This window comes from Phalacrocorax aristotelis, chromosome 3 (assembly GCF_949628215.1).
Source record: "Phalacrocorax aristotelis chromosome 3, bGulAri2.1, whole genome shotgun sequence".
NCBI lineage: Eukaryota > Metazoa > Chordata > Aves > Suliformes > Phalacrocoracidae > Phalacrocorax > Phalacrocorax aristotelis.
The window spans coordinates 8,209,837-8,236,885 of NC_134278.1; the positions used below are offsets into that span (position 1 = coordinate 8,209,837).

The 27,049-nt window shown below is 41.2% G+C and overlaps 1 protein-coding gene across 7 annotated transcripts in view; it reads left to right on the forward strand.

Annotated features, from left to right (window-relative positions):
- ITSN2 (intersectin 2) overlaps positions 1 to 27,049 on the forward strand; it is an 89,478-nt gene that overhangs the window by 52,305 nt on the left and 10,124 nt on the right. For 5 of the 7 annotated variants that reach the window (XM_075086685.1, XM_075086679.1, XM_075086682.1 and 2 more), the window contains 12 exons: positions 592 to 728; positions 2,727 to 3,169; positions 4,288 to 4,409; positions 6,479 to 6,654; positions 6,996 to 7,140; positions 7,627 to 7,832; positions 8,682 to 8,746; positions 9,682 to 9,848; positions 10,166 to 10,211; positions 11,056 to 11,177; positions 12,868 to 12,964; positions 14,076 to 14,267. In XM_075086685.1, the coding sequence (XP_074942786.1) occupies positions 592 to 728; positions 2,727 to 3,169; positions 4,288 to 4,409; positions 6,479 to 6,654; positions 6,996 to 7,140; positions 7,627 to 7,832; positions 8,682 to 8,746; positions 9,682 to 9,848; positions 10,166 to 10,211; positions 11,056 to 11,177; positions 12,868 to 12,964; positions 14,076 to 14,267 (1,918 nt within the window). Of the gene's footprint in view, positions 1 to 591; positions 729 to 2,726; positions 3,170 to 4,287; positions 4,410 to 6,478; positions 6,655 to 6,995; positions 7,141 to 7,626; positions 7,833 to 8,681; positions 8,747 to 9,681; positions 9,849 to 10,165; positions 10,212 to 11,055; positions 11,178 to 12,867; positions 12,965 to 14,075; positions 14,268 to 19,263; positions 23,001 to 27,049 lie in introns of those variants that run through there. The other 2 variants (XM_075086686.1, XM_075086683.1) reach the window with 2 other exon arrangements.

Here is a 27,049-nt window from a genome sequence, read left to right on the forward strand (position 1 = left end):
GTGTGAAGTGTACAAATATAGGAAAACTCTGGTCTGAGTTAGTGCCTTTAGGCTATGGCTTCCCACAGTGGTCAGCTTGCTGCATATTTTTATAAAGTTTGTCCCATTTAAGTATGGGACTGATCATTCGGACAGCACTGCAAAGGCGAACGCCCTGCTGAAGGGAGGCATTCTCAGGTTTATGGTATGGTGTTGGCTTTCAGTTGAAGTCTGCCTCCTCAGCAAACATGTCTTGTAGTTATTTAAAATATGCTTTATTGCCTTCTGTGTTCTTAGATAATGTTGTGTTTGAACACTCAGTTTTATGTCTTCCCTTCTCCTCGGTGTATTTGCCATTTCCAGCAGGTGTATGACTGGAAGGGCTCTTTGAAAGCCGAAGTTATGTCAAAGGCTTTGCAAACATGCCAGCTACTTTCATACTTCTGTTTATTTGGCTTTCTTTACAGTGACATCCAAGGACTGTTAATAACCTAATATTACTTTGTTCATTTGTATTAAAACTTGGTTCACAAAGCATTAAAATGCCTGGATGCTTTTCTCGAAAGATTGGCTTTATTCCTTTTGATGTACTTTGTTGTCTTTCCTCATTAGGACCTGAGAGAGAGTTACAGTACACAGCAGTTAGCCTTGGAGCAGCTCCACAGGATCAAACAGGACAAAGTAAGAGAGGTAGAAAAAAGAAGAGCTGAACTTGCACAGAAAAAGCGACTGGAAGACGAGGCTGCAAGGTACCATGTCTGAATGTATCAGCGTTACAGTTTTTAAAGCAAAAGAATGTGGTGTGTACGCTGAGGTTGCTTAAAGACACTGACTGTAATAAGCGGGAGGTCTAATCAGTAACGTCCTAGTGAGTTGCCTTGGAGAAAGCATTTTATATGGAGTACCACATACTGCTATAAGATGGTTTGAACTTCCTCTTTCCGATCTGGTTCTATCTATTTAAAAAAACAAAACAAACCAACTTATAATTCAGATAAACCAATTTGTCACTTTTGCTAATAAGGATTTTTGCTCCTTTAATAGATAATTCTCACACACTTAAAATTCCTTATATTTTTCTGCCTTGTTTTGCTGGCCTTCAAAAGATCCGAGGGATTTCCTTAAAAGTACTTCTGACTGAGTAGGTTTTAGTTTTTTGTCATGTATATCCAGACAGTTGTGTGATCGATGCTTACGACAATAGGAAGAAGGGCTTTGACTCTTTAATTCCTATGTTAATCTTGGAAGCTGGATGAGTGAGCAGTCTTTGAGTTTTAAATTTGATTCCTTTTTTAGGAGGACAATGAGAAAATTCAAATATATGTCTGAGAGGATCATCTTTTCACTATATGGTCCTGGTTTTGCTCAGCCCAGCCTTGTACCAAGCACTCAAACTTTCACTGTTCTCAGCTCTTGGTTTCTCATGGCCTTGGTCACAACTAGTTTTGTTTTCTTTTGCTTCACTGATTAAGAAACCATAGTTTCTAGGGTTTGATTCTGGCTGTTTTTCCTCTCTCCACACATTCTGCTATCAGCTGCCTATTTTGTGCTTAGCAGCCCTGGATTGAAATAGTGCCAGAGAGTGCTGGGCGCTCTCGGTGGGCAGTCCTCAGCTCTGGAGTCACTTTGGTATACTAGTTTTGACTTCTTATTCAGAGAATTGCTGTGTTTTATCTTTTTAATTTGAGACAGAGTTTCTTTCTCAATGATTCATATTTGCTTTGTTATTAATGAAGGAGAGCTGGTGACCTTGTAGTACGTGTGATTCATGGTCTTAACTCATTTTTCTATAGCAGTGTGATGGAGTTGCATAAGATTTGTGATAGTCCCTTTAAGAGAACCGTATGCCACATGTATAATGACGTCCTGTTAATTTTTCTGTTAAACATAGCAATCTGAAAGAGGAACAAAATTACTGCACAGCTCTTGCTAGATCCTGTCATGTGCTTGAAAACACAATAAAATAACCATCAGATGAGTGGACCTCCCACAGTGATTTGATGAAGCAGTCTCCCCTAGGCATGGTCCCTCCTCAACAACCTCTCCAGAACGAGGCCCAAGGGTTAGATCTGCTCTGTTCAGAAGAAAGGCCTTGACAGCTAAAGTACAATGATTTTTAAGGGTGTTATATTGGGTAATAACTTCTTTGGAGAGATGGGGCACAGGATAAAATCTGAATAATTTCAGAGAATACAGTCAGATATCCAGATTCTGTCCACTGAAGAGCAAGAGTGTCGCAGCGGTGGGGATAAGCGTTTTGAATAGATTACAGCTGCTGAAGGCAAAAAATTAAAGCAGCAAAGATCAGTATGGAAAGACTATTTTTATGTATGTAACAGAGTGAAATCTTGTTATTAATCTGTTTGGAAATGTTAGTTTCCAATCGTGAGATTTGGATACTACCTTGGTGAGCAGCTTAAAATCACCTTTATTCAATTAACGGGTCACTTCTTGCTCATCAGGATGTAGGTGAGCAGAAATGCGCGTGGAGGCGCTGCACCAGTAACCATGTGACTGTGCTTCTACACCGAGTTTTAATGCACTTGTTATTTATATGTGAAATACACTGACACTGGTGTTAAGATAAAGCATGGTCTCCTGTGGAAGAACTCATTGCCCAGAGAGAAAAGTAGTCGGTATCATAGACTGAATTTTACTTAAAAGTGCAGTCGATTTACTCTGTGAACACGATCTCATTCATTTTTACCTGAATGTTCTCCCATTCATCTCTTATTCTTTTCTTTCAGAAAAGCAAAACGGGAGAAGGAGAACCGATGGCAGGAAAATATCCGAAGGGAAGAGGAAGAGAAAAAGAAGCGATTGGAGGAAGAACGAATGCAAGAAAAAGTTCAAGAAAAGCTGAAAGCTGAAGAAGCAGCTGCTCTGATGAGAGAAAGGGAAAATAAACAGCTTCATGCAGAGGAGGAGAAAAATAGGCAAGCCACAGTCTTGAGGGAAACAGAACAACAAAGGCAGAGGCAACTAGAAGAAGATAAAAGAAAGCAAGAACAAATTGCAAAAGAAGCTGAGGTGCGGCATAAGCAGAATGAAGAAATAAAGAAGTTAAAAGAAGTGACCAACACTCAAGAGGTGGAGAAACGCACTTCTAAATTAAATATAAATGAGAAGTTTGCAGATCTGTTGAAACCAACAGAGGGTAAAAGTCTTAAGCCACCCTGGAAAAATGAAGGTACTCTTAGTCTGTTAGATTTTTACTTTAATGGCTCTGATTTTCCTGAGCGTTAGTGCATTCTTTAAATGTGTCATTGTTGGTGTGCCACTGTGGCAGGCTTGTTGTCTAAAAGAAAAATAAACAGCAATGTTTCATGTCTTCAGTTATAAATCATCCTATTAACTTACGTTACTTCTATCAGTTTTCAGCACCTACGACACTGATGACGTATATTCCAGTGATCATGGCCAACAAATCACAGATGCTGAAAACAGTAGTATTTTAGCTTTTTCCTTAGGCCTGCACTTTCTGTCATTAAAGCAGAATGCTAATACGGAGGAGTTTTGTTCAGTGATGAGTGAATGGGCAGGTGATGCTCAGTGAGGTGATTTATTAACATTGAAATCTAGTTTATTTCCGCATTACTCAATGCCTCTTATTAAAAAACAACTGAAATCAGCCTAACCACAGTTGTGGGACTTAGGAAAATACTGGGTGTACAATATTTTCACTAAAAGCAGTTTTGATTAGTTCTGTCCTTCACTAGTTCTTGTCAGTTTATATTTAGTCACTTTTATCACCGAGTTCAGCAAGAAGCAAATTAGAGCAGTGCTGAAAGATACTTGCCCACTGCAGCTACACCTTGTAAAACATTCACTGCTAGCAACATCAGTCACAGACTTGGAGAACGTAGATGCAAAGAAAATAGAAATCGTGGTATTTTAGGTTTCTGAGTAAAATCTTCACGACTGCTGCCAAACACTTATTGCTGTAGCAGTGGTATCTTTTCAACTTGGAAAATTATAATTGTGTGAAACAAGACTGTATTATATTGGCTTAGCCAAAGTGGTTTGACAAGGAAAGATGAGAATATAAATGTCTTTTTTTTTTTTGCTTCAGAAGACAATGCATTTTACTGTCTGTTTTATGTTGACCATGATTAGCATGTTAAACTCTTGCATTGTATGCATCCTATCAGCCTGTTGTAGCTGGTGATCGCCTTTGATACTTGCATAGTGTCTTTGGGGCAAGTTCCCTTCTTCTGTTCTTACCTGTTGCTTAGAATGGTAGGGCTCCAACTGAGTGCGTGTCTTCCAGCTGTATCAAAATGGTAACTAGCTTTCTTACCCTTTCAGGCAATGCAGTTAGTGCCTCAGAGTCTAGGAATTCAGTTGCCTTGGTAAATTACAGAGCTTTATATCCATTTGAAGCAAGAAATCACGATGAGATGAGCTTTAATACTGGTGACATAATTCAGGTAAGATGAGCCATTGACATTTAACTTGCAAAAGCCCAACCCCACTTCCCCAGCCTTGAGATACACCAAGGTTTCAGTGTCAAACGCATTACTTTGATAAATTTTAAGACTTTCTCAAAACTTAAATTTTATTTGGGGGGGGTGGGTGTTTGTTTTGGGATTTTTTTGTTTGTTTGTTTGGGTTAGGGGTTGTTTGTGTTGTTTTTAATTGATGAAATTAGAATTAGTTCAGCTAAAATCTTTCTTTGGATCTTGCACATCCTAGATGTGTTGGGAATATGTTTAGAATAACAATGGTGAACTCTAAACCTAAACTTTCTGAAATCAGTTAATCAGGAATAAAGCATTTGCTGCAGTTTGTCGTATATACACAGGTTGACCTTTAAGTGTCTACTTGAAATGTGAGTGTAGAAAATAGGTATATGAATGGCTACATAAAATGGCAATTATTAATGCCATTTCAATTCAAACTAAACAAACTAGTTATTTAACAAGTAGCTGTGAAAGGTTCTTCTGAATCAATATAGTTTTCTAATGTATTGTTAGCATAGACTCCTGCCTCTTGCTGGCTGGTGCTTTGTAAATGCTCCCTCAGGCAGATACCTGTAGTAGTTTATGCTGTGTCTGTTCTTTGCAGCACTTTTCTGGTTTTGGCTGAATAAACTATCTGTAATAATACAGCAGGACCATAAGGTTGGAAATGTCTTCTGGCTTCTCAGTTGAAATCTCTGTTATTTCTTGTAATTATGTCATATCATTATATATAGACATTTTTGGAAGCATGTGCATTCAGGTGGACTTGTGAAAACTGATTTGCAGCTGTGGTAATGCAGTTCTAATGTGTCGGTCCATATGGTTCCTCCTCACCTCCTCATTCAGATTGTAAGCGATGGAAGTAGGTGATAAGGGAGAATTTACAATGCAGTGTGGTACAAAATATTAAAACGCTTAAGTATTAGCCCTCAGTTTGACAGTGTTAAATCATTTGCATTTTCATACCAATGAAGCATGGAAGAGGGAACAAGAGAAGTAGGTTTTGTTTTGGCTTCCTTCTTAGATATAATTAACTGCATCAGTTAACTGCTGATAACTTATTTTAGAAGTAGGCTAACAGCCACCACCTCCTCCTCCTTCTCCTCTTATACCCCAAACCTCAACCAAGCTAACTAGCTGATACTCTTTGAGCTGCTAATTTTTACCTAATTTTGACTAATTTGCAGCATAATAGAGATTTCAGTATTGCTATGAATGTTTAAGGATACTCTTGGCTGGGCGCCAATCTCTCCTCCCAAGTAACAAGCCGTAGGACAACAGGAAACAGCCTCAAGTTGTGTCGGGGGGGATTGGGGGATTGTGTGTGTGTTAGATCGGATGTTAGGAAAATTTCTTCACCAAAAGGGTTGTCAAGCATTGGAACAGGCCGCCCAGGGAAGTGGTTACATCCCCATCCCTGGAGGTGTTGAGAAGATGTGTAGACGTGGTGCTTAGAGACCATGGGTTAGTGGTGGACTTGGCGGTGTCAGGTTGGCAGTTGGACTTGATGATCTTAAGTCTTTTCCAACCTAAATGATTCTGTGATTCTATTCTATATTTAATTGTTCAGTAAACAACAGAATTTTTGGATGTCAGATGGCACGGTTAATGACGTCTGTAAGCAGAGCTGCAGCAGCTGTTTCCATGCGCTGCTAGGCTCACCAGCCGCTGCCCCTTGGCCACGCATCCGGCAGGATGCAACACAACGCACCGTGATTTTTGGCAAGCCAGAATGGCTCCAGGTATAGCACGTGGTCCCCAGTGTGCATGTCTGGGGCCCGTTTAAAGGAATATAACGTCTCTGAGGCCTGTCTTTACCTGTGTCTAAAAACAGCGCAATTGTATCATCACCCTGTTTCTTGAACAGGGCAAAATCAGCTCAATTTTGAAAGGTAAGAGAATGCAAATGCTGATCCCTGTGTGAGTGCTGCTCACGCTGTTCAATTCCACGTGCCAGCCGGTGCTGGTGCACCAGATACCCTGTTGGTTTCATGCTGCTAATAGCATTTTCTTTGCATTTGTCCTCCTCTCCATAGGTTGATGAAAAAACTGTGGGAGAGCCTGGTTGGCTTTATGGGAGTTTTCAAGGACAGTTTGGTTGGTTTCCATGCAATTATGTAGAAAAAATACCAGAAGGAGAAAAATCTTTATCTCCTAAGAAAGCCTTACTTCCTCCTACAGTATCTTTGTCTACTACCTCAGCTGCTTCAGAGTGAGTTTTTGTTATGTTTGTGTTAAAATGGCTTTTTCTAAATTTAGCTAACTCACAATGTGCTGCATAGTTTCTTTCAGTGTTTGTTTTTAAAATATAGATTTTGTTTTAAAATTTAATTTTTTGTTTGATTTTTAAAATATAAATGTAGAAAACCCATTGAATAACCTACCCGAAAGTCTTATCTTGAAATTTTAAGTATTTGCTAGTCGGCTTCACATTGTGTAGAATATCTGGTTTTTAAATGTTGTTTGTTTTTTTTTTTAAAAAAGTGATCCTGCTTGAGGGACTTTTGAAATAAAAATTGTGATGTGTTAAATATGCCTATATTCAATTTGCAGACCACTTTCACCAAGTAAATCTGCAGAATTATCTGATTACCAAAACATACCTTTTTCTAGCCTGAACGTTAATACAGCGTGGCAGCAGAAATCAGCTTTTACTCGCACTGTGTCCCCTGGATCAGTTTCACCCATTCATGGACAGGTATGGAGAACTTGCTGTATTTTAGATTGATATTAATGAAATGGATTTAAAAACAAAACAAAACCTCAGACAGACAGAAATCCCCAAACCAAACAAAACAGCTTTCCTAATACTGGATGCACTAGACTAGAGGATAAAGAAACTAGTCTCCAGCAGCGTGCATTGACACAGTCCCACGCATTTCCGTGGACCAGTGTGCAAGAAGACTCGTGCAGTATGTTTCATAATTTTGTAACAGTTTTCCCCCATAATTAAACGCAAGATATTTCTAGCAAATAAGAAACAGAGTTGAGAGACTGCTCCTGAGCCAGCAGGTTGTATACAGCCATGTTGATGACCAGACAACAAATTATTCAGCCAACACTTGGGAATGATATTGCTTAGGCTCTAATTAAAAGGTACATCACGGGCTGGTTGGGTTTTTTTAACGCCTGCACCAATTTGGGGTAGTGCGGTCAGTCAACACCTCCACTTCTGTCTTAACAGGGGCAACCTGTCGAGAACTTAAAAGCACAAGCACTTTGTTCTTGGACTGCAAAAAAAGATAACCACTTGAATTTTTCAAAAAATGATATCATTACTGTCCTGGAGCAGCAGGAAAACTGGTGGTTTGGAGAGGTACATGGAGGAAGGGGTTGGTTTCCAAAATCCTACGTCAAGCTGTTACCTGGGAGTGAAATCAAGAAAGAGGAGTAAGTATGACTTTTTTTGGTTTTGTTTTATTCAACAGCTTACAAGAAAAGGTGGTTTTGGACTGCAAAATTCTTGCAGTGCTTTAAAGTGGAGAATATAAATACTGTTTACAATTCACACCATGCCATTTTAGACTTTTATTCTTTCATTCTGGCAAGCCAAGTAGTGCTGGGCTCACTACTCTGTACACAGACAGGCTTCCAAGGCTGTGATGTGAAAAATCAGCGGTGTTAGATTGTTCATCAAGTGCCAGACTTTGTTTTGGTTCGTTACCGAGTCAGCACTCTCGCAGTGTAGTTGCTTTCTGCCTCTGAAGGTGCCAATTTCTAATTGACCTACAAAGAATTGGAAGCTCGTAAGGCATGTCTTGCAGAAATAGTGTATTTTTCTTTACTTGAAAAGAGCATTACGCCTATAGTAATCCTGCAGGGTAACTGTTCAGGTAATTTAAAGTCTGGTTTCTGCTGGGATGGGCTGTGCCATTGTATGTGAATTGTTCTTTTCATGAGTCCTAATAAAAGTTCTTAGAAATTCTCTAGAATGAGAGAATGTAGACAAAAGTCTTTAATTTCTGCTTCTTTTGGATAGCATGATTTGTGAAAAAAATAAATTAAAAAGTAATGTGATGAAAGACAAGAAGATTTATTAAGTGCTGTGCTCTTGGATGCCATTCATATCTTCAATATCAGTAATACCTGTCACTGTTTGACCGTCAGGGAAGGCTTCGCAATTAATTTTGGGGCCATACCAACTTTGAAATAACTGAAATGAGCTTAGTCTCGTCGTAATAAAGAGATTTGTTCTTAATCAGCCTTTTTAGTTACTCAAACTTGTTTTTCTTTCTGCAGACCAGAAGCTATTTATGCATCTGTAAACAAAAAGCCAAATACGCACTCTTACGCAGCAGGAGAGGGTAAGACAGCGTGAAATATGCTGCTTAATGGTACAGTCTGTTTCTGCTTAATGGCATGTGAGTAAGCTTAAATATGTGAAGTTTCTGAGCAGGCCTTTTAATGTTTGTCCAAAAGATACAGTGCAAATGTTGAGCTACTGTTTTGAGAATTCTAAAATAGGAACTGAAGTAAAGCTTATAACTAATTCAAGTTGAGCATAGGCCTGGGTTTTGGTTCTGGTTTTAATACTTTTGCTCGAGCATTAATTTATTTCTGAAAACTTAAATATGTCTTAAATCTGTCCATAAGCTGAGTTCTCTTCCTGCTGTTCTCTAATCTCTTACGCTGTACTGTAGAGAGATGAGAGGGGATTTTTAGTCTCCTGAGTGTGGATCGCTCTATTTTAATCAGCAGGGAGTAGAGAAAACAAATATTACTGGAGAAGAATTTGTGGGAAGCACTTTCAAGGCCTTTTAATCTAGTGTATCTCCATGCTTCCCCAATTATATTGTAATTCCACTTGTGTTTTTTCATTTTTGCCGTGTTAGTCAGACAAGAATAGTTTTAATCAGGTTGAGGTGTAGAATATAGACGCTTGCTGTGAAACACAGAGGCAGGGTGGAACACTTAATGCAAGAGATGAGTTTCCAAGCTGTGGTCTACAGGCATCTGCTGGTCGCAGGATGGGACGATCACAGGGTAGTAACTCTCACTGTGCCAAATCCATCTCTCTGTGCAAAGCTGCGTGCCTGTAATTCAGAGTAGTAAGCGTGAGGCGAGACGTGATTACAATCAAGCAAGTAGGTAGGTTGATTCCCATACTGGTGAAAACACGATCATATTGTGAACACAGTGATGAACGCTGATATCAAAGATGGCTTGGCTTGCATCTGATGTACTTCCATCCTCCTATCTGAAACTGTTGTCTCCTCTTGTGTGCGTGCTGTTTGCACAGAGTACGTTGCGCTCTACTCGTATTCAAGCTCCGAGCCTGGTGACTTGACTTTCACGGAGGGTGAGGAAATCCGAGTGACCCAGAAGGAAGGGGAATGGTGGACCGGGAGCATTGATGGCAGAACTGGAATCTTCCCCTCCAATTATGTCAGACCAAAGGATCAAGAAGTGAGTTCCTATTCTGAGAATTAATGCACGATGCTTTCTCTCAATTTTATTGTGTTACTGGTATGGATATCTAGCTCTCAGTGACTTTAAGCAGAAGATAACGTGCTTGACAACAAAAAAAAAGCCCAGGTAGCTTGAGTGCTAAGCCAGTGCTCTAGCCACAGTGTCACACTGTCTCCCTCCGTACTGCATGCTATTTTGTTAAATACGGGCTCAAAAGTAAAATCTCGGTGTGCTTTTCTGTCCACATGCTTAAAGTTGGTGTAAACTCTGCTGGTTTTATTGCACATTAAAGGATGATTCTTGTGTCTTTGTAGGCTTCTAGTAATGCTGGCAAAACTGGAACAATAAATAAGAAACCTGGTAAGTGTGTGATAACTTTTTAACATTTGGGACCATTTCTTAAGTGACTTTGAGCATTTAGGTTCATAGCAGTGTTTTAATGATGGCTAACGTGCTTAGCTGCAAGATATGTATCGTAGAATTGTAGAATAGTTTGGGTTGGAAGGGACCTTTAGAGGCCATCCAGTCCAACCCCCCTGCACTGAGCAGGGACATCTTCACCTAGATCAGGTTGCTCAGAGCCCCAGCCAGCCTGGCCTTGAATGTTTCCAGGGATGGGGCATCGACCACCTCTCTGGGCAACCTGGGCCAGGGTTTCACCACCCTCACAGTAAAGAATTTTTTCCTCATATCCAGTCTGAATCTGCCCTCCTTTAGTTTAAAACCATCAATCACCCCTTGTCCTGTCACAACAGGCCTTGCTAAAGAGGTCGCCCCCATCCTTCCTATAGCCCCCCTTTAGGTACTGGAAGGCGGTAATAAGGTCTCTCTGCAGCCTTCTCTTCTCCAGGCTGAACAACCCCAACTCGCTCAGCCTGTCCTCGTAGGAGAGGTGCTCCAGCCCTCTGACCATTTTTGTGTCCCTCCTCTGGCCCCGCTCCAACAGGTCCCTGTCCTTCCTGTGCTGAGGAGCCCAGAGCTGGACGCAGCACTGCAGGGGGGTCTCCCCAGAGCGGAGCAGAGGGGCAGAACCCCCTCCCTCGCCCGGCTGCCCACGCTGCTGGGGATGCAGCCCAGGGCACAGTTGGCCTTCTGGGATGTGAGCGCATATTGCTGGCTCATGTCCATGTACCAGGATATTTCTGTGGATCCAGCTCTTATTGTAATGAAAGTAATAAATGCAATTAATATATTATGTTTTCAGAAATTGCTCAGGTTACTACTGCCTACACTGCATCAGGAACTGAACAGCTTAGTCTTGCTCCCGGACAGCTAATACTTATTCTGAAGAAAAATGCTAGTGGATGGTGGCAAGGAGAGTTGCAGGTAATTATTGAAGAAGAAATAATTGTGACTTCGTGAATGGCAATTGGGTAATCTTAGGTTTCATCTGAGCAAACGACTAAGTATAGCATTCTAAAAGCTGGCTAGGAAGTTATTTTCATCTTGTGTAGAGAAAACTAACTTTTTAATTAAACTTTGGGTTGGTTTTTTTGGCTTGGGGTTTTTTTTGGTCAACGAGCATGTGCATGGAAGGGATGCTGACACTTAATAAATTGGTTAGGATTTAATTGGTAAAACATCAAATTGTAAAATTATTCTGATGAAAGAACAGGAATTCTTGGAATTTGGTGTTGGAAGCTAGTTTGTTGTGAAGGTTGCTGTTCCCACTTTTCTCCTTGCCCCACCTAGTGATGAATTTCCAGTCCCAAGGGCTGAGAATACTGTTACATGACATTATTCTTAGATCATAGTTGTTATTTTGACTTTTGGAGCCCCATGGATCTTGTCCATAATCCATAATGGCCTTCATCTTTGCAACCAATGCAAAAAGTTAAATCATGATCTTATGATGTCTCTGTTAGCCTTTTCTTTAGCAGCATTAGCCTGAATTTAAACATGCCACTTCCAATACTGAATGCTATTTCCAGTATTGGGATTGAACAGCACCGTAGAAAGTTCTGTCCTCTTAATATCACTTCATTGGCCTTTCCCAAGGTATTCTACAGCCGCACACGCTCTGTTTTGAGTGAATACTCTTGTTAACACCTATCTGCCTTCTCCAGGAGTTAGAGCAGGGCTAATGTAACCGTTCAGCATGTTTCTAAAACCCACCTGCGTCACAGGTACAGGAGGAGAGATCACAGTGAGCAAGGTGAGAAATTGCAGCACTGAGTTTCTGTGAATTAACAGCAGTGGAAAATTTATTCGTACTATGTGCAAAAAAAAAAAAAAACTACTCAGAAAACAATTCATAGTTTGTGTTTTAAGAAAAGCAGGCCCAGTGCTCGTTCAGGAAGAAGCTTCAAAGAATTGGGGGGGGGGGGGGGGGGGGGGGAAGTGGGGGAGGGGAAACTAAGCCATGTAATTGCCAGTTTTTGCTAGTGTGATTTTCATTCTTTGTTGTAATAAAGCTCACTCTACAGTTGCTGCTTTCCAAAAATCCATGCTCAATTTTACATCCTGATTTTTGTGGTGCACTCTGAAGTGTATTTGTTTCTTCAGCATGTGCCGAGGTCGTCTTTACTTGTGGGACTTAAAAAAGCAAAGACTGAAAAATGAGGAAATTCTTTTCAAACTCCCCCATCCTCTACTAGGTAGGAAGTGATATCAAATACTGAGGTCAGGATTTTCAAAGTAGCTTATGGTAATTGTTACCGCTCTTCTGGGCATCCCATTGGAGACTCCTTGTATCATTTGTAAATGGAAGGTTTGCAGAGTGAGTTTTCAGCCCTGCAATTAGATTGTGCACTGAAATCGTCAGCTGCACTTGGAAATTCTGGATGAACACATTTTCCAGAACATATCAGAGTGCAGCTTTCTTTGGATTGGGTTATTTTATCCTTTAGCCAGGTTTTTTTCCTTTTGAGATCCGTTTAGTATTTAGTTGGTGTTCGGAAGCCTGACACTCTGTCTTCTGTTGGCAAAACTGTGTGATGATTTTTGTTGCATTTTTTTCCAGTCTATAGAGTATTTGGTTCCTTAATTGTGTAATAACGATTTTAAACATTTACAGGCCAGAGGGAAAAAGAGACAGAAAGGATGGTTCCCTGCCAGCCATGTGAAATTACTGGGTCCAAGCAGTGAAAGAACCACATCTGCTGCTCCCTCAGGTGGAAAAAAGTTACTTTAAATTTCATTTAGAGTATTTTATGTAACTGCTTCAATTGTTCAGATACTGGTCTGATTTATATAACTAGCGTGATGTTATGTTCAATTGCCATATCTGATGGTGGTGCCACGGTGGAAGGTAAAGTCCTAGTCAGAATCTGGGTCTTTTGATGGACACGTCCGTTCAGCTCTTACCTCTGTCCAAGAAAGGTAAAATCTCACAGCTTCCTCAATAAAACAGTTCTTCCTAGCGTCCCTCCCTAGTACATATGATCCTCTACACACCTTACAACAGAAAGTCTCGGTCATAAAAAGACGTTTATATCCAGAAACCTGTGAGGACCAGCAGTCTGTCTGCTATGGCAAGAGCTGCTTCATTTTACTGAATGCACTGGAGAGCCGCCCTGTCCTCATGTGGAAGCTCCACGTTCCCAGGTGCTAGTAAGAGTCTTACAGAAAACTAGCAACTATTGACAAACACTGTGGAATTACATGTGCTGCTCCTTGTAAGGAGGGAGACCAAGCAGCAAATTTCCACTAGGTTTTTCTGTTTGAATAGCTGGGTACAAATGAGATTATTTCACAGAAAAGGAGGGTTTTTTTGGTTTTGCATGCTTAAATTGTGCTGTTGTCAGTAGCTGTGATTTGCTTATACAACAGCTTCCTGGGAGTTACTGGACAAAACTTCCCTTTCAGTAACCTGGCAGCTCACAATCAGCTAATGCACATTTCCTCTTCCTTTGCCACGTTTTTCTCACAAGTATCAGCTATAAGATAATCAAACTCACTTTATTTTCTGAGCCAGTAAAAGAGGTAGAAGCATAATTGATTATATTTTAAAATGTTTAGAAGGTCAAGAGATGCTATACTAACTGAATCAATTCGCTATATAAGTGCATAGATAGTAGAAATAAAGATTATTGCCTGGCCCAGTTAAAGAAAGGAAAAGAAACGGGAGGACAGCTCCACACCGAGATAAGATCACGTGGTGTTTTTCTTATGTAACAGTGTGTGTAAAATTATGGCTTTTTTCCCTGTGGTTATGTAAAACACTCAGAAACAGCCTTAATGCTTGTGTAACAGTGTTCTGCTATATTTGATTTTTCTTCATAGTGTGTCAGGTGATAGCGATGTATGATTATATGGCGAACAATGAAGATGAGCTCAGTTTCTCCAAAGGGCAGCTTATTAATGTACTGAACAAAGATGATGCTGACTGGTGGCAAGGAGAAATCGGTGGTGTGACGGGTCTCTTCCCCTCAAACTACGTGAAGATGACCACAGACTCTGATCCAAGTCAGCAGTGTAAGCAACTTCTGGTTTTTATTAATTCTGTTACTTTATTTCAAAGGTGCATTGCTATTCTTCCACTTCGTGTTTAGAATTCAGAGTTCCAGGCATCAGCTGAATTTCTTGGTAACTTAAATACCCTTTCTTTAAATACTTTACTATAGTACTAAGTACTTTAAATACTTTCTATTTAACCTACAAGCAGCCAGCACATTACCAACCAGCCAGTGTGTCATAGTAAGAGCTTTAGGGTGAGCTACAATACTGGATTTGGTAGGTGTTCCCCTTCCACTAAAGGTGCTGATGTCTGGTAACTGACATGGGCTGGGAGTCAGTGCAGGCATACTACGCTCCATTACAGAACTTGCTCGAGTTTTATTAAATATGAAAAAGTGTCTGCTGTAGGCATCTTTCACTTATATTTAAACTATTTTTCAGTTAAGCAAAAGTAACTGTAGAAAGGGTAGGGAAGAGATTCTAGCATTAGCAAGTGATCTATCCTATGATAAATACACGTGCCCTGGCTCCCAGCAGTCCAGCTCTCATCCAATTCTGAGGAACAAGATACATGTCAAAACACACATTAAGCTGAGAATTATCAGCAGCAGGCTGAGAACTGCACGCTAGGATATTACACCTATCTGGCGGTGAAAATTTTCTGTCTTTTTTTGCACGTAAACACAGTAAAGGTTTCTGGTGTCTCCCAAACCCCCACATGCATGCGCATGCGCCCCACCTCCCACATGCATGCCCTGGATTTTTGGCCCCTCTCCCCACAGAAAATTACCATCGTTTTTAATCCGTCAGTTTTTCATCCTGGGGCACTGTGATTCAGCCAACTTTTATATCAGCCCATGACATCAGTGGGTTTTGGGAACATACCTTAATGTAAAAGTTGCTCCTTTGACATAATCAGCCTCGTCCCTTCACTTACTATTTTTCCCTTGGGCATCATTTGTAGTTTTCTCAGTACAAAAACACGCAGCCAGAAGTCTGGTTGAGGTAGACTCTTTATAGCTAGTGTGTAGGACCAGTTTGCACTTAAGAACACAACTATGTTGATCAAATCTTACAGAAGAATTCACAAACCCAGCAGTGAAGGCACAGCTTGGACTGGAAAGTTAAAATATTTCTCTGGGTAGCTTGTTATGGTACCTGGGCAAAATACAGTATGCACCATCCTCAGGGTTTTCTTTTTAGCTAAATTATATCTGTGCTTACGTTTTTGGTAACACATTGATTTTCTTTTTTTCCCACTTTTTCCTTTTTTAAATGCCTCTGGGTGGTGTGGCTGTGATGTCAAAAACTTCTGCATTTAGATTGAACATAACATTCTTTTGATTAGGCATATCTGAATCATTAAAGTGATCCTTCGAAAGTTTTTGTTGTTGCTGTTTAAACAGAGATGAGAATCTCAGTTTTGAAGAAGTAGCATAGACTAAATCCAGATGAGCTATAAAATTAAGATTCTGGCTGCATATTAAAACTTCCTGAATTTTCAGGAATGACAGATATTAGCTTATCACACCAGGTGTGTTTCCATTTAGAGTTATGTAGCTGAATGTGGTAAGTGCAAGATGATTATAAATACCACTAATTTCAACAAAAGCAGTGCTGAGATCAAGTTGTAATTGGAAGCATTTGATGCGATGACAAAGTTTTTCTCATTGTTTGCTGATATGTCATTAGGCTGTCTTCTCAGATTCCAATGTTGTCGAGTAAAAATACTTCCATGCACATCATAATTGTGGCTGTGTGAACAGGATCTTCCTTTGAAAGTGCCTTGACAAAGGTTAGCCAGGGCAGGCAGATGAGCAGGTGTGCACCAGGTCAGCTCTATGTCGTTGTTAAACTTCTGCCTAAGAACTCGTCTGTTTGCCGTGAAGCAGATCTACTGGGTCTTAATGAACAAAATCTGCCTATTGGTGAATGAAGAATATGTTGAATTTAAAAAAAAAATTCTCTGAGTATTTCAAATAAGCTAGTCTTGATATCAGTTTTGTGCTGGGACTTGCCACTTTTTTGTGATATTAAAACATGCATTTGGAAGCTTCAGGAAAAAATCCTGCTTAAAGTCCAGAGCCTGCTCAAAAGCACCATGGCTTGTTAGTTAAGTGGAGAAACTTAGCACTGGTATTCTTCAGTTGTGCCACAGAAATGCTGATGTGGCCCTCTAGGGACCAGCTCGGAGACACGACAGAATATGATTTTTAAAATGCATTGTTATATTTTATGGAGTTGTTTTCTGAGTATTGTATTGTTTCTGTTGAAGAATAGCAGCTTCTCCCACTGTCTTTTCTAGACGGTCAAATGTAATGGCATTTGAAAGGGAGCAGGCAGATTTGGTTTACTCACATAAGGTTGCAGCTTAGGAAATTCTGCTTTTCCCTCAAATTAAAACTGTTATATGGACCATCTTTGTACCCAGAGTCTTTCCTGGGACTTACTAGTTACAGCTGTAATGGCAAACTTCCCCAGCAAAGAAGGAACTTAGGTCAGTGAGATGTTTCTTCTCTTAGGTTGCTGAAGTAGCTCTGTGAGCAAACAAGCTGTGTTGACAAGATCACTGTCCCTGTTGGTGTAGCTGCACATCCCGGCACAGGCTCGCTGCAGCGGGGAAGAAAAATATCAGTGAAGGGTGTCATAGGTCTGTCAACAGGTCTCTTTGATACAGCTGAGTCCTGGCAATTGCAGAACTCACAATTCGTGAGTCATGCTCTCGGTGACCTTGGCGATGGTTACACATGCTCGTGTTCTAATGACATTTCAATAGCCCTTATTCTAATGTTTGCACAAAAGTCATCATAAAGAACAAAGTACATAAGAGGTTTCAAAATATAAATAGCTGTAGATTTAAAGGAATATGCATAATCTCATCATCTTCTCTTCGTTGAGTGCTTGCTCAACTGTTCAGGATCAGATCTTCTGTGTGTTGCCAGTACCTGTCTAGGACACATCTACCAGGTTTTCTTCCTGTTCTGCCCCCGGGGTGTGTAAGGCAGGGTAGGCATGCTGCACGTACCACTCTGCAGTTGTTCCCAGTGGCCTGGTCTGGAGATAATTTTGTTATTTCAGCCAGTCTTTGCCTGCCTTAAACAGTTGGTCTTAGAAACTTGTCTTCTCATTTGCTGGCTTTTTCAGCGAGATAGCTTTTTTGGTTTGTTGTCTTATCCATGGGACCAGCCTGAGCCTTGACCTTATATTTTCTTTAGCTGAGATTTCCCCCCTCAGGTACCTCAGATGGAGGCAAGACAGGTGCTCCAGCTACATCTGCATGCTTGGGTGCTGGATGTCTTTTAGTGTTAGAGATCAGTTCGTCTCTCAACGAATGTCTCAGACATTCTTGCTGGGAGCTGGACAGCTCAGCCAGGCAGACATTCCTACGCTCAGTGTGCAGAGGCCTCTAGCTCATCGTATCTGAGGTGTCTCATCTCCCTTTGTGAGGCTGGACTGTCACAGAGCTGAATGTTGTACCAGTCCTTCCTACTCTCACGGACGTATGGTTGCTGTTCCTGTTCACTCTTTTCTTTTCATAGCCCAGCATTGCTGCGGTTCCTCGGGCACCTAAGTTACTCCTTCAGGGGCTCAGACGTGAGCTCCAGGTAGTCCCCATAGCCTGATAAGCACCTCCCTCCCCCATTTAAACCTGCCTGCTCTGCCTTCTGCCAGTGCCATGGCAAACATTGGTTAGGCTGCGAACAGATCCTCTCTCTGTAGACCATTCTTGACAATGTATGACAACAGTGTCGATCTCCTTAGGTACAAACTTGATGTTTATATTAATACCACTAGATCTACTGTATTTTTTTCCTCCCCAAACTTTACTTGCAGATGTGACACATTAGAGGCACGAGGCAAGTCCTGTCCTTTCAACAACAAGGATCTATATTTCCAGAAGTTTATGCACAAAAGATGATTAGTAATTCCTGTCCACCACTGTGTAATGAATGAAGCTGACCGATTTTTCAAGGGTGTTCATAGTGGAAAAAAACAACTTCTGAACTGACATGCTCGTGGCAGGCGCATTTCTGTGTCTGTATATGGACAGCACATTTTGAAGTTTTCTAGTTATCACCAAGCAACTTCTCTTTACGATTATAGAGTAAGAGTTCATGGTATCAGTAGCTTAGAGGTGTTGCATGTTGCAGGTCCACATTCATTTTTTTAACACAGGAAGATTAATAATTTATTCTGATTTTACTCAACAGCTCCAGAATATTACCCCTTTTACCAAGGATTAAATACAAAATCAACCCCTTAATTCGTAATGCCATAGTCACTTTGTAGTTCTAAAACTGTTTGGTGAATGTCAGTCAGGCTTGATAAAGCTTCCAGGTTGAAATTCTGGGGTCTGGAATAGTCTCCGATTGCCCACAAGGTGTGTGCAGCTGCAGCCCACGTCATATGTCGGCCTTTAATCTGACTTTGCAGTGCCTCTTAGACAGGGGTATTGAGTGCTGTGGTGCCTCCTGCTTCATGGGCACATATTACTAGAGACGAAGTTTCATTTCTTTTCAGGCTTTGAGCAGAGTTGAACAGGTTAATTTTTATGTGCCAATATGAATAAATTTCAATGAAGCTTTTCTTTTCAAGTTTAGTTTTTCTCTGATTTCCTAATGTCTCGTTACAAGTCTCTCAGGAGGAATCCTGGCTTTGTTGAAATCTCAGGGAATTTTGCCATTGCCTTTAAGAAACCTTTAGGGCTTGACCTTGTGTGGTTGAGTCTACGTAACAGAAATCTTCCTTGGGAAGAAACCTTCTTCACGTGAATCAGCTACAAGTGTTTTTCAGAGTCAGTGATGGCTGGTCACAAGTGCTTAAAACTGTCTGTGTTTATAAATATGAAATTGCAAGAGTAGAAGCTCATGATGTCTGTTTTCAGAAAGTCAAATGTTAGTTGTTCCTTTCTGACCTTTGTGGTGTTGTCCTGTCTTTGTCCATAGAACTCATGTGTTTCACTCTTCAAATTTATGTTCATTTTATCCTTCATTTTTTTTTTTGTTTTTTTTAGGACCCAATGTTGTCTTCCAGTGTGAAAGCACCTCAGAGACCCACTATCCAAGTTTGACTGTAGCGTGGAGGCAGGGTGGCCAGCCCTGCTCACATATCTCTGACACAATCCTTTTGCTTCGTTTGAACGTTAGATCCAGTCAAGAAATTAGGTTTTTGTGGGTTTTCTTATAATCTACAGTTCCAGTTGATTTGTAAAAGCAGAAAGGATAGTGGGTCTTTGTGTGGCTTTCACTGCTGTTCATTCTTGTTTCCTTTAGTATTTTTCTTTGGTATTGATAATCGTAGATCATTAGCATGCATATCAAGTTATCGTTTGCATGGTGGGATTGCAGACACACAAAGACCCACTATTTGCACAGTTTATCTGGGCTGTTTTGAATGGGCAGTTGTGTTCTTTTAATGTTGTAATGTACATACTTCGCAGAATTAAAATGTTCACTGATTACTGTTCTAATGGACTTGATTTAATCTCTTACATATTGAGCTTTTAAAATTGGTGGCCTACAAGGCTCATCCAGAAAACAAACCCTACCTGTCTCTGCTGCTGATAGTCACTGTGATTACAAACGTGTGTACAAGATCTGAGATTTAGATCTGGCGCAGTCCATCCAGCCTTTTAATACCCTTTTTAACGGGGGAAAGAACTATTAAGCGTACAGTGGAGGATATTTTAATTTTTTTTCTTCCTTCACAGTAGTACTATAGCAGGAATTCAGGTTGTTTTGCCTCGATATGTCCTATCCCTAAACAACCTCCTTCCTTTAAATACTTTATTCCCATAATTTGTATTTGCTTTCAGTTTTAGCAAACAGCAAACACGTGCTAGTTACTGCAGTAAGTACTTATACAGCCTCTGTGCTACTAGACCCTTCCCCTGCCCCTTTTCTTCATTAAATAGTTGATGGTACTGAATAGTGTTTTTGTCTGGCCATGGTCTGCAGTGATTTAAAATACTATCTGAAAGTTGCTGCTCCTTGTTCTGTTAAATAAGCAGCCTAATGCATAGGTAACCTTGATAAAGAGATGTTGCCAGCAACAAAACACTAACAGATACCTGGAGCTGAAGGTAGAGCCTTTGGGTTTAAAAACGGAACTATATTCCTCAGCTCAGAAGTGGCCCTTAAAGGTACAGTTACGGCCTGTCAGCAAGTGTGGCGCAGTAACGGTGCCCACGTTCTCTTAGTTCGGGGGGAGGGAGGGACCAGGACTTCAGGACTACAACCCTGATTCCCCTTTAAATAAAAGGATTAACTTAATAGCAGACTGCTGCTCTCATTAAATAGTTCTGTGCTCCTGGGACAACAGGAGAGATCGAGTAGACAGTATTTAATGTAGCTGATTTCCTGAATTTGGTTACAAAACAGCAAAGGTCACTTATGCAATCAGAAATGTTTACAAAACAGTTTGTTTACTATATACATAAATATATATGTACGAGAATGTTGTGATGGTACTATCAGGAAAAGGTTAGTCCAGCCGCAGAGATCTAAAAGCCTTTCTCCAAAATATCCAAAATTTCTATAGAAAGAGTGAGATGTTATGTATTTAATATACTTGATCAAATGTGTATGTGCTCTTTAGCTCAGAGAGGTATCTTTTGTGCAATACAGACTACAGCAATGTGCCTACATGAAACTACAAATGGATTTTTATTCTGGATGTATTTTGCCTAAGCCAGTATTTTGTTATGGTATGAAATCACGTTACTGTAGGCAAATAGCGTGCTAGATAATTCCTCAAGTGTTCTAGATGACTTGATTTCCTTATGAAACTACACTTCAAGTATTTCTACTAAAATGTGCTAATCACCCTGAACTGCCTTCTCAGAACTTCTGACTTTGAAAGCCTGTTTAATACAGGCTGAAGTGTTGTGCTCCACCAGTGGCATCAAGCGGTCACTTAACTGTAGTAGGTGATCTTATAAATTTTCCCATTTCTAAAAGGCACTGTTAACCTGTGGGATTTGAGCCAAACTGACTTCCCAGCGTTCAGTGGCAGTTTTCCTTGAATGCCAAATTGCTACCAATTGTCTTTGAAAAAATGAAAAACAACTTTACGTCTTACCTGGGACGTTCTAGGAAAGAGTTTCATGGCATTTTCCAAAAACAAGTGTCATTCTACCCGTTCTCTGACTGATACAATTGGAGATTAGGATAGTATTAGGTAAAGTTTCACTCAAGTATTGTGGAATGCATAGTTGGTGGGTAGATATGAGCACTGATAATTATTGAAACAGCTGCCCCTCGGTTTGAACCAATGAGTGCTGAAATGAAGGATTTGGGGTTTTCATGGTTACTTTTTCATGTTTTGGTATTAGCCGAGTACACTCCAAATTCTAACTGTAATAACGATAACAATTATTACACCTTAATAATGTTGATTTGAAAGAGACGTAGTTCCTGCCTTCAGTATTTATCTCTACTGCAGAAGTCTGCCTAACACAGCTCAAGCACAATCACCTGAGAGCTCTGCTCTCCTTCGCACACTGGTGCAGAAAGAATTGTATACATGACATCAGATCATCGATAGGAAGGACTGCACCAAGGATGTATTTAGGGCAAGATTATTTTGAAATGATGTCTGTATCTCTGAAGAAGCATAGCTAATAGAAGCTGGGCTTAAATCAGACATTTTCTTTCAAAAACGTTACTTTTTCTCTGGTTGTGTGCAGCCTACTCCCTTGTTGATAGGAGTCCATAGAGCTGGGTTCAGCTGTCGTCCCCAGCCAGCCGAGTAAAACCAGCGCTAAAACTCATCCCTGATTTGGGTGAGAAAGGTTGGCTTTGGAACTAAGGACAAGGTGGAAGATAGAGTTACGTGTTGAACTGATGGTCCCCAGAGAAGAGCTGACGGTCTAAAAGTTGCTCAGAGCCACACAAGGTTAGCAGTTAAAACTGAAGCCAACCAGGAAGGTAAAATATGGTGTTGCCTGCAGCATAGTACTTGCTTAATATTGTTTCCTGTGGGCCAGCATAGAATAGGGGCCATGGTGTAATTGGGGGTAAGAATGTCAGCGATGCTCTAAATGCACAAGAACAGGTGCCGAAACGCTTCCTAATTCTGTAACTGTCGAGTTTGCATAATGGACTAACAACCTACAAAAGCGTAGTTTTACAGAAGCTTAGTTTACTGAGCTGAGTTCCTGATCCCGCGGTCAGATCCATGCAGGAGAGTCTTGTGCCACCACCAAGACCCGGCTGCAGGGCTGGGGTGTGCAAGTAGTCAGTGAAGGGGAAGGGCTGTGAAAGCGAACAAAGTGCTATCGTAACGTCAGCGTCAATGTTAGTTAGGAGCGCAGAAGGCATAAAGCTCCGTCAGAAACGTTACGCAGTAATAATTGAAATGTCTCCTACCGGTCATTGAGTATTGATGCCCTCTCGATGCTTGGTCAGATCATATCCCTGTGTGGTTTTCCTGAGTCAGGTTGAAAACACCTGTAAATAAGTCTGCTCGTAGGAATGCCAGCAAACCCTGGCCGGTAGCAGCGTTGGGAGCTGCTACAGGGTCACGCTACTTCAATGTAATGAACTAATAAAACTGCTACGCGATGGTGTGTGCTGCCTTAAAATCTCTTCTGTTGTTCTTTTCAAGATAGGCTATTAATGTTTGGGGATGATTGTTAAGACATGCAAATGCAGGCTACGCTTAGCATGAGGCAATTGTTCATCTTTGGTTTTAAACAAAGTTGTAAGATAACTATGCAAATGTATTTTATTAAAGGGACACATAAAAGGATCTAGTTTGTCTGTTGTGGTTTTTTTTGTCCATCTGGGGAGCACTTTCTCCCCACCTGAATAGCTTGGTACGAGCATTATGTTCCCTGGCTCTGTGACAGAGCGACTTCATTTCGCTTTTTACCTCTTGAAAATTGAATCATAAATTTCTTCTGTTGCAGCAAAGAGAGTATACTGCATTTACTGATTAGGGGAGTTGGATAAAAGTTTTTATTATGTTTCCCAGGGCCTGATGGAAACCCAGCTTTCCATGGTGGCAAATTTCTTAGATTAGTTCCTTTCACGGGTTTCAGTAGGCACAGAGGCTGCTGGCAGTGACAGGAGTACATTGCAAGTGAATTAGCCTTACGTGTGCCTGGAGAGAACGTAAAATGGCTATGGCTGATGTCCCGCGACACTGCCAGTCTGTTCCCTGGCTGTACGAAAGGGACTGTGTTAATGCCAGCCCACGGTACTTAAGGTGAGATGTAGTATTTCTATGGTAGCCTGGGGAAATAGAGGCAGGCTAATACAGGTGGGGGAAAAACCCTTTTAGCTTGAGCTAAAAAAACCAAACCAAACCAAAAAGCTAAATTAACCAAACCCACCCACCCCACCCCCAACAAAAAAAAACAACCCCACAACCCTAAACAAACCAAGCTATTTCCTTACCAGTGCAGTTTATATAGGCTGCCTCTACCCCGAAGTAGCCTTCGTTGGTGACCCACAGCAGTGATGTCTCTGGTATAGATAGATCCTTCAGGACAAGTGCCTGAGCTCACGTTTGAGGCATAAGATGTCTTTCCAAGGCTGTCATTTTTAATGTGTTCTTTCATTGTTCGTTGGGTGGGGAAGTTTATTGGGGAAGGGGACAAAGCACTCGGTGCCCGAACAGGTCTGGGCATCCTTGAAAGCCTTTTATCCATCTGGTTTTTTACATCAGTTCTCTGGAATTGGCTTTTAAATGAAGAATTTTAATTCACTCCCCCTTTTTTAACAAAGAAAAAAATTGAAATTTTTTAAAAGTGGTGCTAGGTCTTGTTCATCTTTCTTTCATTGGAGGATTTCCTTCCTTTAGGAAGTGTCATTCTTCCCCTTGAACATACTCAAATCCAAAATACGTCAGTAATTGGAAAGATTTTCTCCCCCAGCACCCCTTGTTTTCCAGGCTCTTGAATCTCCTGCAAAGGAAAACATCTTTTGACTGAAACTCGGTAGTTTTTCAAGCAGGGTGAGTTAAGTTGGTAGGAAGAAAGTATTTCTTGTTCAGGTATATTTGGAGAGGAAAGTATAATTTTAACCATAACTTCAGAGACTGGGATTTCCTTTTCATGAACTCTCCAGCTTGTTTTACCCTGTTCCTGGGAGGCAGCTGCTTCCTCCTCTTGGAGAGCAGGATTTATCACAAGAGGTACCACAGTCGTGGCAGGCACTGCTCCCTCGCTGTGCCCTAGGTGTCAAAGGTACCAGACACCTGCTGCGTGCTCCGTTAGAAGTTGTTCTGGGAGGGAGCTGGGCAGATTGTGCCCCAGATGGTCTGACAGCCTGGCAGTACCCTGCTCTCGGTGGAAGAGGCAGGCTGCCTTGTCCTCCAAAGGTAATGTAAACCTCTTACCCAGTCAACGGAGCAAGGTGAGGCCCCGGTGTGGGCAGCCAGGATTCCCCTCTGCAAGCGCTCCCAAAAATCTCCCAGCTTTTCATTAGGTGGATGGGGAGCTTGGGGTGAAGCTTCACGAGACAGAAGCCAAACCAACAGCTTTCTGCTGCCAAAAAAGGTGATTTTACTGCTTCCACACACATTCCTGGCCACTAAACTAGCAGAAAACTACTGTTTTCTTCCCTTCTTCCCCCCCTCTTCCCCTTCCCTGGAATTCATTTGCTGCCAGGGTGTGAGCTGGGAGTCAGATAAGGGCCAGAACTGATGCAAGGAAAGGAGGGAACAGGAATGTGGGAGGAGAATGGGTGGAGATGCGGGACCACCCTTTCCGTACCAGTGAGCCTGTGGGCTGCTACGGCCACTTTGGAAAAACATTAGCAAATGCACTAGGGAGGCTGGTTTATTCTCTGTTTCCTTCGCCTCTCTTCCCTTCAGGTCCACATGCCTGAATTCACCCTCTAAAATCAGGCGTGTGGATTGTGTACTATGTTTTTATGCCAGTATCATCAGACCCCCCAAAATTTGGGTCGTTTTCACTAGTGCTTATTTAAATATAAAATAGCACTCATCCGTTCATCCCAAAAGCTGACAGTCCAAACACAAGGTTACTGCAGGAGCCAGTTGCTTTAACTGCATTTTTCTATCAGATAATGAGCTTATGAACCAAATTACTTTAGGTGCATAAAAAAGACCTGTTTTCCTTCAGGTGTTTGCTTCAACTTTAAGCAGCCAGCATGAGACGGACAGAAATCTGAGCGCACGGGGGGCTCTCACAGCTGTGCGAGAAGCAAACAGCAACAGGAGCTTCAGTCCGTCCCTGCTTGTGTTGCAGGAATGTACCTTGCAGTAGAAGAGAGAACCACTCGGTCAAAGCTGAGACTTCCAAATCTGGACAAATAAAGTCTGGTTACTGTGCAACCCCTTGATTATCCTAAAATTTCACGTCTTAGGAACAAGGCGGGCTTAAACTCAGTCCTGTGCAGACTAAAGAATGGCGCTGGAACCTAGAGGTAGCACACATTGACCACAGCCCATCTCGGTGGATTGAGATATCAAACTTCATAGGAATCACTTTGATCTGTAACTTTACTCCTTTTTTCTCATCTAATTTTGGCCCGATTGTAGCTTTGGGAATAACTAAGGCCAGAAGCAGCATTCTGCACGATCAGAAGAGCTGCAATACCAGATCTCTTTGTAAAAAGTGGCATCTTTTCAAATCCTCTCAGAAAGCTTAAGATCCGTGATCCTCCTTACGGTACAAAGCCAAACTGGAAAGTCCTGATGTTAAATCTAGCTATATCCTTTACTGTTTTACTTCCTTGTGTTGTTTGAAAGGTTTCCCTGTTACAGTACTTTGAATAGCATCATGAAACTTCATTTGATGAGTGTTTTCTTGTTCGCTGATGGTTGCTGCTCCATCAGAGCAGCTTGGTGCCGGTGCAGCAGGAAGCACACAAGCCTGGGAGGTTCCCATTAGGCCACCGGCACATCAAGTTTAGCCAAATGTTTAGTGTTTCTTGGGGTTTTCCCCCCAAAATTTATTACTAAGTCATTTTCATGTCACTATTTAGAGCAGCCTTCCCATAAACGGGCCTCTACATTGGCAGTGCATAGAATAAAGTCACGTTGTAGTGTTGTTAGGGTGACGGGAGACACAGCTCTTCGTGCTGTAGGTCACGCTGCCTTTCACACCACCTGTAAACTTTCAAAAAGTATCGTTCCTCTAGAAATGCCGGATCTGAATGAGTCCCTGCGACGCCCTTTCTGCTATCCTGCAAAATCCACAGTTCACGTTGTATTAGAATCCGATGCCATCGCATCAAGCGATAGATGTATGTTCTCAAACGTTCTGTAATCATTTCTTTTTTTTATTTTCCCTGCGCCGCCGCTTCGCAGCGCTCTGCTAGCATGTGATGGCTAACAGAGGGAGCCGGGTTTGACCTCCCGTGCTCTCCTCTCCCCAGCTACACATATTCGCCGCTTTGTTCTTACCAGTTTTTGATTTGGTTACTAAATTTCAAATGTTGTCATGCTTACTAACATGTACACAGCAGAGAAAAAGCAGTGTGAAGCTGTAGGGGCTGCATGATATTACAGAAACCTCGGGATTTGTGGTATTGAACGTCTGTGTGTTCCTGTGCATGATTTTGATAATTCATACTTGATGCATAAAAATAATTGAACATATTTCAGGCTCATTTTGTTTCTAAACAAGAAAAAAAGTTGTGCAACTGTGAAGTTACACGACTATAACATTATGCATTATAACTTTACAGATTTGTACTGGTGGTTTGTATCATAAGTTAATAACCAAGGCAGAGTACTTTAGAAATGGGGTGGAGATGAAAGGTGCGATGTCGTAAGTCAGACCTAGACACATTCTAGATGAAGTAATCTCAAAAAGACATTGCATA